At 37.3% G+C, this 12413-nt stretch overlaps 1 protein-coding gene across 3 annotated transcripts; it reads right to left on the bottom strand.

Annotated features, from left to right (window-relative positions):
- Positions 1-1945: 1945 nt before the first annotated feature.
- LOC135636695 (probable E3 ubiquitin-protein ligase HIP1) lies at positions 1946-11484 on the bottom strand. Of its 3 annotated transcripts, none has more exons than XM_065148600.1 (7): positions 11133-11484; positions 7260-8036; positions 6263-7170; positions 3923-3973; positions 2628-2726; positions 2407-2553; positions 1946-2308 (listed from the first exon to the last, which is right to left on the bottom strand). In XM_065148600.1, the coding sequence occupies exons 2-7, from the start codon at positions 7909-7911 to the stop codon at positions 2177-2179; spliced, it is 1989 nt and encodes a 662-aa protein (XP_065004672.1). In that variant the 5' UTR covers positions 7912-8036; positions 11133-11484; the 3' UTR covers positions 1946-2176. The 3 variants fall into 3 exon arrangements, with proteins under 3 accessions (XP_065004672.1, XP_065004674.1, XP_065004675.1); XM_065148602.1 differs by having other exon boundaries at positions 6263-7155; XM_065148603.1 differs by lacking the exon at positions 3923-3973 and having other exon boundaries at positions 11133-11272.
- Positions 11485-12413: the final 929 nt, after the last annotated feature.

Here is a 12413-nt window from a genome sequence, read left to right as displayed (position 1 = left end):
CTTTGTGGCCTTATTGTCCTCTAGCTCTTGCCTCTTCAGCTTTGAGTTCACAACAATGCCTCGGGCAAAGAAGCTTGCATATCCTTGACGAACGACCATGAAGCAGTGGCACAAGACAGTTGAGGAGAGGGTGGAAGCCATCACGCTAGGTTGGAGCCGAAGGATGGGGTTGCGGAGCAAATGACAATGCATGGAAGCGATGACCCATGTGGTTGGCCTACACTAGGAAATGACTGCGGCCCTTGCAATTGTGTTGTGGTTCACCATCAAGTTCCGATAGTAGGATGAAGCAACGAAAAGGGGCAGTTGAGCGATGCTCCGACGACTAAAGGCCAGCTTTGAGTTCACAACGATGCCACGGGCAAAGAAGCTTGTATATCATTGATGAACGACCATGAAGCAGTGGCACAGGACAGTTGAGGAGAGGGTGGAAGCCATCACGCTAGGTTGGAGCCGAAGGATGGGGTTGCGGAGCAAATGACAATGCATGGAAGCGATGGCCCATGTGGTTGGCCTACACTAGGAAATGACTGCGGCCCTCGCAATTGTGTTGTGGTTCACCATCAAGCTTCGAGAGTAGGATGCAGCAATGGAAAGAGGCAGTTGAGCGATGCTCCGATGACTAAAGGCATACTCCGAAGTACCTGCGAGGCTAGTCATCACCGTCACGTTGCGAATCGCCTGAGTTGCCGAGCGCGAAGCCCGAGAAGCCGACATAATTGTTGAGTGATGTTGATGCAAATGTAGAATATTGACATATGCGTTGTCCTCTTCCTCCTCTCATTTTGCCTTAAATCTTACCATCACTCTCCCTCCTCATCCGCAATAACCACCCGCGGTTTCTAGCGATGTTGTCATCTATTCTATCACCACCGAAAACATAATTATGATGATGAAATTATCTTTTTACCCATCGTTTTTGTATTTTTATAAGTAAAATTGATATCATGGGATGCATAATTCAATGTTTTATTTTCATAACCATAGAGATTCTCATATTAATTTTTTAATTGGATCATAATGTTAAAAAATATAACTACACTGAATAATATCGTATAATTAGCCTACTTAATTTAATACCTAAAAAAATATAACAACACTGAATAATATTGTGTAATTAGCCTACTTAATTTAATACCTCAAAAGGGGCGACCAACCCACCCCCACGAATGGTACCACGAGTTTTGCTTCTTCTTCGGAATGTTATAGTCCTGTCTGTTTGGTTGGAGGAGCACCCTCACATGTCCAAACCTAATTTGCGATTCGATATCTCAATAGGGACGATGGCATGAGTTGGGTCACAACACCGCCTCTCTTTGTAGAGGAAGATCTATTTATGTAATGTTGGTATTTATAGTATTCTGAAACATTTCTTGGATCAATGACAGACATATATTATACCTTTTATCATCAAATTATTATTTTTTGGGTTACATTACATATTTAATAATTGATTCAGTTGAATTCCGGCTAAGTCTATCTATCTAATTTTTTTTACACTCTTGTAATCTTTATTAAATTTAGTATAATTTTAAGGTGTCAAACACTTCGTAAAATTAAGGCAATAATAATAAAATCATAGAATCATCATTGAGTTGTGTAAAAAAAATCATATCTTAATATTTATAATTTTTAATAAAATCTTTTAAGATCTTTATATTTCTTGTATTATTAATAATGATTATTTCACATCTTTGTGTATATACCTCCCTATCAAGAGTAGTTTTCAAATTAGCATATGTAATAACATTTTGCAATGTGTGATATTAGAGACACACCATTGTAAAAGAACATGAAATGCATTGCACAGGATAGCCTTCCCTAAGAAATTCATCTCATCCAAATCCTTGGATTCATTTGATCAAAGCACTCCTTCACCTGGATAGAGGGGACATGCTCCTATTTCAACAATTATTTAGATAAGTCAATGCGATAACAGATGATATACCGACCAGTACCATTGAATATCATTAAAAAAATAATATATCGATACGATCCAGTACTGAGATGGTTCACAAAGCTTAAGAATAATCAACTTTGAAAAGATTTCATGAAAGAATGAGGAAAAATGTTATCCATCATTGTAGTAATTTAGTATGGAGAAAGACCCATCTTACTTTTCATGCTCACTCCTTCCTCGTAGTTGGAGATGGATGGACTGAGTCCCGCTCCTCTTTCAGGTACTCAGAGCAGTTGTTTTACAGATGGGACACAAATTCTTTATCAGTAGCCATTGTTTGATGCAGGCTGTGTGGAAATCATGGCCGCAATCCAGCCGGCCCAGCTCCTCCCCTTCGAGGTAATCTTCCTGCCACCGGTGGAAACCAAAAAAAATTCCTTAGCTAACAGATCCCTGGTTCAGCCACTACAAAAAAAGGCAACCCCAAGGACCCGAAAATGGCTCACCCGACATATGCAGCATGGTTCAACCTCCTCTTCTGATGGTTCTGCGGCAATAGATACATACTTCCATTGCCGTAGGCTGCTAAGAATCTTTTCCTCAGTGAGTCCAGTGTTAACAGTACCTATTCTTTCTCCCAATGCCAATAGTTCCTGCAAGTACAATACAGTTTTGTCGTAATCTTAAAGGATCCTACTCGAAAGAAGGCCGAAGGAAAGTTTATTACCTCATAGGACATGTTATCCACATCCATCCGCATATCTCTATGCCTGTCATGCAAATTGGCACCACGAGGGAATACTGACTGCTCAAATAATAGTACGTCCTGTTCAAATATCACCAGCATAAGTCAAGTCACTTCATAATAGAACCAGTCTACAATGATGTTAATATTATAGATCATTGCTGGCATCATATGAAACACTGGCTTCCGATTATCTTAGCCTATTTACATCTGTAGGGAAAATTATAGGATTGCAGCATGGTTGCTTGATGTTGGATTACACAAATACAAATGTAGGTCATCCTACAACCAGTTTCCCTATTGAGATTCACAGGAAACTCCTCTCTTCTTAAAGGATGTCTTGATTTTCAAACACAAAGACTCAGAGGATTTCACAAAAGATGAGAGTCCAGTGTTAGAAGTTCCACAATAAATTTTAAGCCCAAATGAATCAGGAATCTGGTTGGTCGAATGCAACATAAGTTTACGATTCAAGACAGACTCCCAGACCAAAGTAGAAAGAGGTGACACCTGAGAGAGGACCTTGCTAAAAATGAATTCTCAGACCAATGATAAGAAAAGAGAAGTGATTTATATAGCAATATGTTTGTTTCATAACGAGAGTAGAAAAACATAGAGTGAAGCTAACTCAGATAGTCAGAAGTAAACCCTCAGCCAATCTCTTCTCAACCGACAATGGAAGGAAATATCTGCTTACTTCACACATGAACAATCTATATAAATGAGCAACTCTTACTCACCTAACATTGCTGAAAGTTCACAAATTTTTCCCTAACTCACCTTTCTTGAATAATGGATGGATATTTAGTTATGATAGACATGGACCAGATGTTTGATTAAATAAAACAACCCGCATAATCAAATGAAAAACCATAATGACTAGAAGTCAAAAGCTGTTTAGATAGGAAGTATTTGCAAATTTTAAGAATATATTTTGCGCCTTTTTCTCCCAGCATTAAAGTTAAAAGTCTAGGGCTGGTGAATTTCAGTACAACTATATTAAATAGTATGAGAATATGGAAATAATCAAGTATCCCAAGAGGCTATAAGTAAACTACTACTGTATCAAAGGCTTCAGTTTGTCTTTCACCAGCCCACCTACAAGCCACTCACGTTAGACGAGAGCAAAGCTAAAAGAAGGAAGCAGAAAAGAACCTTCACCATTTAATGATATCTATTCTCTATGTCAATCACACACAAAACAAGTATCATCATACTGCTAAAAGCGGAGGGAAGGAAGAGAAACTTAAGGTCCAGGCTAAGGAATGAAAGCTAACCTCAAGCAGTAAACTATCCCCCCGACGGATGAGATCAAAAACATTACGCATCTGTTACAGAGAGAATCATTCCAATCAATGTTAAGGAAACTAAAAAATAATAAACTGAATGAGTTCTCATTCAAAATCATCTACATAATTATATACTGGCTATAAATAAACCATTTCACATCAATAAAATATCTGTGAAGTGATCAATCTAATGCAGGATATAGAAAGCCCTAGTATCTTCCTACAAGGACCAGGACCAAATAAAGTAAACCTTTTACATATACATAAAATAAATCCTTTATGGTCCTCTTGCAATTGGTAGTTTTCCAAAGACTACATATGGATACTGCTGGATAAGCCTTGTGAACCGAACTAAGCACCCGTTTCTCTTTTACTATTTCCTTCTAACCCGATAATAAAAAACCCTATCTCATGATTTCTCCTATCGTGCTCACCTCCCTTGTGCCATTGGCTGCTCGTGCTGCCCACTGCTGCTGCCACCACTCCACCATAAAATTATGTAATTCAGATTCATGACACGGAGATCATAGACATTTTAATTATGGTATATGTTCAGGAAGGTTACATTTTTTTTTCGTTTACTATCGCTAGAATATATGAGGTAAGGATCCAGTTCCTAGCTGAACTCGTGGCAAAGGATGAAGGATACAACTTTAATAATCTGGTTGTAGGGTACAGTATGGTCAACTATATTGCCAATGGTTGTAGATTACATAAGCATCACTGTTATATAAAGAATGCTAGGCACATTGTGATGGTGTGGCAGCCTGCACAGTGAGTGCCATGACCAGTGTTCGACTAGAGACAAACAGGAGAATTGGATTCAGATACATCTGAGGATCAGATTAACTGCCACAAAAAAAGGGATAAATATACATTTATCTGGAATTATAAAAGTGGGGCCAGCTTTAAAAGGGTTTTCTAATATATGCCAACCTTAAATCGATTCATAGCCCCTAAATTAGGTCATCTGATGCACCTGCATCACTTGTTCCATCACCCACCATCTCCATGCACATTGTATAGTGCCGATGACTTATAACCACCAAGGAGCCTGTAATGGTGGCTAGCAAAGAAACTATTCAGAACAATGGCATCAGTATTATGACTTGCAAGTATCAGCATCATTCTCTAACTTACTATCACAAAGGCATGCTACATTACTACATTCATACAACATCTCTTCTTTTCACCACATCAATGGCCTGTCAAGCATCAACCAGTCATTCGGGTCAATTATGTAAAAACCACTTGACAATCAAACTAGTTTTCTAACCATAATTCCAGTGAATCCATAGAAAGACCAGAACGATCAACATTATCATCACATCAACGTGAACCACCATAACTGCTTGAATTTAGCTCTGTATATCAAAGTGACATGAAGATCAAGGACAACTCAAAACATGAATTAAGGTGCCTACAAAACAATATCTGCTAAATCATATTGGTCGCATATGGCATATTATTTTTAAAAATATCATGAAAAACTATATTTCAAAAATCAGAATAACATGTTCAAATAATAAGAGAGTTCCAAATTTTACAGTAAAGGAAAGGAGCAAGAGAGAATGCAATATTTAAACTCATGATTCCAAAGTGGAATAAGAACAAATTGGGATGAACTGAAACAAAGTGAAGAGATATGAAATTGTTGATATTTTGCCAAGTGTATACAAGCTCTAAAAAATCAGACTATTAGAATATACATACATACATACATACATACATACATACATATATATATATATATATATATATATATATATGTGTGTGTGTGTGTGTGTGTGTGTGTGTGTGTGTGTGTGTGTGTGTGTGTGTGTGTGTGTGTGTGTGTGTGTATGTGTGTGTGTATACATACATACATATGTCACATTCACATATAAAGAATGCTGATACATAATATTCAACAATACATGTAATTATAAGTTGTGAAAACGGAACTGATTCAGAAGTGAACAATGGTGGCCTTTGATTGTAAAAGTAATTCCTGATCTTCAAAACTGGATAGTTAATAACAAATTAACAATATAATAGTTCAATAATTTTTCCAGCAAGAAGCTCTCATTACACTATGTCAAATTGGTTCGAACTTTTAGATCATTCTATTGTAGGTCATCATAGTCCAGATGTGACTTGCATATATTTTAATGAGTAAAGATACAGTTACAAGTACAATCAATATGTCAAACAAGAGGTTAATTACCAAGTGTCAAACATCAAATAGTACAAAATGTTGCTAACAGATGCATTAATTATGAAACAACAAAAAAAATGTTAAACAAAAACCTCAAAAATATTTAAAAGATGGGAAGCTTCAACACATACCTCTGATATCCTGCTTCTTGCTTCTCTTGCAGCAACAAGAGTCCGCATGGACAAAGGAATACCCAAAGCACCATCATTTTGTCTATGCAACATATTTGATCTTATGTATGTTTGCTGATGGCCTCGGGAAACAGCTCCAGACTGATGATGTCCAACATCTTGTACTATGGATGAATGATCGTGATGTGGTAGAAGGCTTATACTCCGACCTCTAGTTTCAGTATGTGATGAAACGGACCTACGTGGAGCTTCTGATACGCGGCGGCGACGATGTTGGTGAGGTAACCAGTTTGCTCCTTGTGATTGATGAATGCCCAAATTGGTACCAACCTGTGAAGTAGGCAATGCATTTCCAGAAAAAACTGTGCTTCCATTGGTCAAGCCCCAATTCGTCTGATCTCGGACTGAACGCCTGGTGTTAGCTGGGAGAACATAAATTTGCTCTGAGATATTATTTGAAACACTCGATGAGTTTTGTACTCCAGCTGCTCCATCAACTGCAATTGCTGGAGAACCTGAAGAACTCCCTACTTCTGCTGTTGAAGCTTCACTCTGTGGGATAGGGTACAGATCTGGAAACAAGCCAGGAGTTGTATGTACATAATGTTGCCTGCGTGACCCCAGATTGGCACCCACCAACCTTAACTCTGATGATGGATTTAATGGGACATCTGGGGATGATAATTGATGGGCAGACCAAAGATTATGACGAGTAATAATATTCTCTTGGGGCCATAGATTAGGTGTAGAAGTATTAGCTGGATCTGCATGGTTGATTCGCATTCGAGTGTTCCTCTGAAAGCTCTCATCATTTCCCGCTACACTACCAAAAGGATGAGGATCAGAAGCTGGAACTCTTGTGATTGTGCTGATTCTTGCATTTATTTCTTCTTCTGCATGATTTACACCTAATAAGCACATAGGTAACCAGATATATTATTTTCCAGAAATAATAGGAAACGAAGAGGGAAAAACAATAGAAAATAATTTGTCTCACCTTCATTGAAGTTATTAGAACTTCCACTTGCTGAACACTCCCCATGCATCCCTTCAATGTTCTTTCTCTTGTGTGAAGAACATTGTGCAACTTCTCGTTTGCCTCCATTATTGTTGGAAAAAAAATCAATGGCCCTGGAAGAACTCGCAGTGAAGGAAACATGCTGATGTTGCACTAGACCTGGATTATACACTCCTGGATGATGCGCTGACTCAAGAACCTGACGGCTCATACTAACATGCTCTGGATTGTAGCCTACGTTATGTCGGAGGCCTTGCAAGTTAAGAAATTGTGATAATGCTTCTCCATTGTTGACATGATTTCTGCTAAGATCAGTATTCTCATTTTCAAAAGAAAGAGCGTTCACTGCTTCAGATCTACTGCCTGTTATCCTTGGTCCACCTGCTCTATTACCTATAGGAGAAGATGTCCAACTGCTTTCTAGTTTTAGTTCATCATGATTGCCTTGCTGTAACGGAGGCGCGCTAGAGCTAGGGCCAACTGGATCCCAGATATTAAAGCTAGCACTTTCTTGACCAGCTACATCGCCACAGGAGATATTAGTAATATTAGGAGATAATGAATCATTAGGCAAGTCCTGGTTCTCTACAGAACTATGGAGGAAGTTATTCCACAACAAATCTTGATCCATGAGCGAGTTGCTTGAACTAGATCCTCGATCAAATTCAAAATTGTTCCTTCACCCCTGCGTCTGGGATTGTATATTCTCCACTTGCTTACCTCACTACAACTCAGCCACTGCCTGAACAGTGTAAGCTGCACGAGTGGACATAAGAAGAAAGCAACTGTTTTAATAGAGCAATCTTTAAACTTATCAGTAAACTAAATAATCAAAAGTTAATCTCTGATAGGTGCAAGAAAGATTAATAACTCGGAAGATGTATACCTTACAGGCTATCAGAGGAAAATTATGAATGAAGCAAAAACATGCAAAGAATTTGAAGTGGAATCATGCTGAAATTCAGTAAACATTTTTCAATTTCATTAAGGGATAAGTGATTTCCCATATATACTGAAACCTGACAAGAAACAGTATTGTTTACATCTTAACAAAGACTTAAATAAATGGGATTATTATCTCCTTACGACAATTTTTTCCGATGATATATACTGTGCTGTAAGTACAAATTCAAAGTTATGCACTGAATCCATGCTTCTTTCCTATTTCTTCTTCAACGAAGACATCTAACATAATCAATAAATATGATCAACAACAACACCATTAATGTAATTTGTGGTATTAAGTTAGAAATCATGCTTTTTAACAGTCAACAAATACGAAAATTTGTTAACAAATGTTCCAAGAGTCAGACTTTGGGTATTCTATCTTAGACTTAATATCTTTGAAAATAGGACTATTTTGTCAGTAACAAAATAATGATCACAACAAATATCTGTAAATAGGCACTCAGTAAATTTCATGTCTATCATGGAGGACAAATCACAAGACTCTGGTCATGTGCAACCCACATCTTAGAGTAATCTGAGTTTAGCCAAACAACTTATATGAAGTTAAAAAAAATCTTCAAAGAACAAAGTCCTAAGTAAAAAAAATCTCAAAATATGGCCCATCCTCCAAAAGAAAAAAAAAGGAAGCTGTTTCATTAGATATCTGTTGTACTTCTAGGACCATTCTCGAAAGTATATATACTCGTATCAAGCTTCTATTGTTCCACTGACACAATCACTGTTCTTGACTCCAGGTAATACTGAATTTCAAAGCCAGTTCTCTATATGTTCAAATATCACCCAACCCCATACTTCATCAACATTCAAAAGGATGAAAAAGTGGAATCATTTAACTTAGAACTAACTATGACCTTCCTTAGGAGTCACACATACAACAAGACAACGAGATTTGAAATCTTAGACCGATATGCCACAAAATGTTAATTTTTTTAATCCAAAATGGTTATCCTGCATACAGGGCCTTAGGCCGCATTGACAGAACATCAACTTCAAAGGAGTGGCAGAAAGACAACAATGATAATGAATCATTGTTGAAATGATAGTGAAGTCCATATATTAGTCTGTGCGATGATTGCAGAAACAAGATGCTCTAGATAAACAAGAGTTTAAGGTACTAAATTTTGTCAAATATGTCATGGAGCCTTCCTAGAGTTCATTTGAGGCTGAATCCATATTGAAAAGCTGGAGCTTCGATGACTACGAAACTTGAATTAGACATGATTCTCGTGAACGGTATAAAAGCTAAGTAGTTAGATTAAACAACATAATTTTTATTTAATAGATTAATGATTATTTATAATACTGTATACTGATATCTGTTGTTGCAGAAAATGACAAGAAAAGTTGATAATAGTTCATGTGGTAGTAAATTCACTTTAGCAGTGCATCAATCAATCAATGCAGTAGTTTTGTAATCTTTGAGAAGTCAAGTTCATACTATGCAAATTCCCCTAGTTTGTTACATGCTTCACTGCATTGCCAGCTTGATCATTGCATGTACAAATTAAAGCACAAAAAGAACAACTATACAAAGTTTTATAAAGTAAAGTTTTACAGCCATTTCCACTGAAAGTTGCAAGTTATGACCGCTGACCAAGCTGGGTATATAGGTTACTTACCATAATTATCAATTTTAGAACTCTTGGAACAGATGACATTTGACACTAAGCACAACTTTCTGAGATATGCCTTCTCAGAAACAGAATATGGCTAATAATGACATGGATTAGTATGATTCAAAAATTAAACTCTTCATATAACTTCTAATATAAAAGCATATAATCTATGCATTTCATGCTGATCTAAATAAGATTCTTCTGAATTATTTAAAATGAATTAATAAAAATAATGATCGCCCTTAGCAGTAAGGGAAGGAGTATAAAATTCTCAACTAAGCACAGCAAGCCGAGAATGATTTTGATTATAGAGACATAGTCAACCATAATTAATTCCATAACACCTGCCAATTGCATCTAAAATTTTACATAAATGTCCATTGAGTAATCATAATTCTCTTGAGATCCCATTTACAGCTTGCTTAAGATTTACCACTGTCACATGCAATTCACCTGCTGCCTCTTCAATCACTTCCCTCAAATATATTGCCCATATATATTATTTTCTTACCACCCGAAAATTCTACATTTATCTACATGAACCAGACACTATCATAGTTGAAGATCAAGCTTCTTGTTAATCTTTGGATTAGCATTGCAACTGCTCTCCAGTGAGTGTTTCATTTCATATAGCATGAACTCTCACGCAATATCTTACCCGAGCTACTGTGCATTATACCGATGAGACTGAAAAGCTACGATCGGAAACCCCAGAGGATAAGGTCACGCAAGCGATTCAACTAGAAAATTTTATTGCAGCAGCTCTTTGCTAAATGAAAGGAGACGATGAAAACCCAATCGCAAGAAAGAAACAGTAGATGTGTGTGTGTGTGTGTGTGTGAGAGAGAGAGAGAGAGAGAGAGAGAGAGAGAGAGAGTCTTGTAGTCTCATCGAAAAGTGTTAAAAAGATAAGGTTCAAAGAGGAACCAAAAGATAGAATATTATCTAAAACATATGCTGGTCTTCTACGGTCATCGTTTCATCCTCCAGAAAACAAAGTAATTTAAAGAAAAGAAAGTATTTGGGTGAAAACGAGGTTCCCCAACATTAGATATGATCTAATCACCTCAGAAAAGGAGAAACAACAAACAATCTGCGGCCCCAGATTCTTAAACCTCCAACAAGAAGGAACCCACAACAAAATCCAAGAACGATCACCGACTCATCAAAACTCAGAATCAGCCTTCCCCAAAAGATCAACGACAAAATCTCCCAAAAACAGAATTTTTTGGAAGGATTCCGAACGATCGGATCCTAAAGGCCTCACCTTTGATGCGCCAACAAATCAAGAAACCTCAAGGATCGGCCGGAAAGAAGCCTCCTTTGCGGCTCCCCTCTTATCTCCGACTCCACCTGCCGCCAATAAGGCACGAAATGAACTCCGCGATCGCCGGTTTTCGCGCCGTCTTGGAGCAAGCGGAGAAAGAAAAAGGAGAGGGCGAAGCTGTTCCTGAACGAGTCAGGAAAGCCGAGAGAAGTCCGAATTGGATTGGCGAAGAGGGGGAAGGCGGTGGGGATCCGAACGCAAGAGCGGAAGAGGGATTTGGGGGAGAATTAGATGGCTTTTCTTTCTCTTTCTCTTTCTCTCTGTCTCTCTCTCTCTCTCTCTCTCTCTTGACTGCCCCTCCTTCCAATGCTTTGAACCCACTACTTATTTTCCGGAGTTAAAATATAAGGACGACATAGTGATGATAGCCGCGACGTAGATATTGCTTTTATTTCCATATATATATATATATATATATCTTCATCAACAAAATGGACGAATCTGATATAAATTTAGCACATACTTTTTTTCTAAAATATAAAAATTCAAATTATATATATATATATATATTATTGAGTAGATATTATTTTGAATACTAATTGATATTTAGGTAATTTGAATAATTTATTTAAATTAACGAATGGATATATATTAACAGAAATTATGCAAATAGAGGATACTGATAAGATCAGATTATGATTGTCCATTTGAGGTGGATGACTCGAGTCGGGTCTATATTCATTCTATGTCATAGAGTTTAGGAGCGCATATGGAACGTACCAAAGTAGAAAATATTTAATTAGATATTGAGAAATGACAGTAATGTAAATTAAATTAGAAGACAACGAGAAGAAGTAAAAAAAGATGAGACGAAGAAAAAACATGTTGAATATAGAGACCCTACACTTCGATGATCGAAGAAAATTGATGTGATATTTACTGTTTTGATACGATATCTTTTGTCTTGATGCAACGATGATATGATAGATCAGCTGAGCTAGCGAGATAAATTAAGTTCTATTAGAAACATTATGTTTGTTTGCACGATAAAAATAATTCATTTTTATGAACTCCGAGTAGATTTGCTAAAAGCCACCGACTTAGATCATCACTTTCGTTGCGACGCACCGAGCCGACCTCTCCCCTCCTTCACCTCAGCTGTGCCCTGTCAGAAGTCGTGACTTAACTCTTGTGACGAACTATGCTCTCCCGGTGTCAGATGATTTACTAGCTAATAATTTGATGGGCTAATTACACGTTAACCCTTATAGTTAGCTATCT

The sequence above is a fragment of the Musa acuminata genome, chromosome BXJ3-4, assembly GCF_036884655.1.
Source record: "Musa acuminata AAA Group cultivar baxijiao chromosome BXJ3-4, Cavendish_Baxijiao_AAA, whole genome shotgun sequence".
Classification (NCBI taxonomy): domain Eukaryota; kingdom Viridiplantae; phylum Streptophyta; class Magnoliopsida; order Zingiberales; family Musaceae; genus Musa; species Musa acuminata.
The sequence above is the reverse complement of the archived record's forward strand: the minus strand, read 5'-3'. Positions and strand labels throughout refer to the sequence as shown.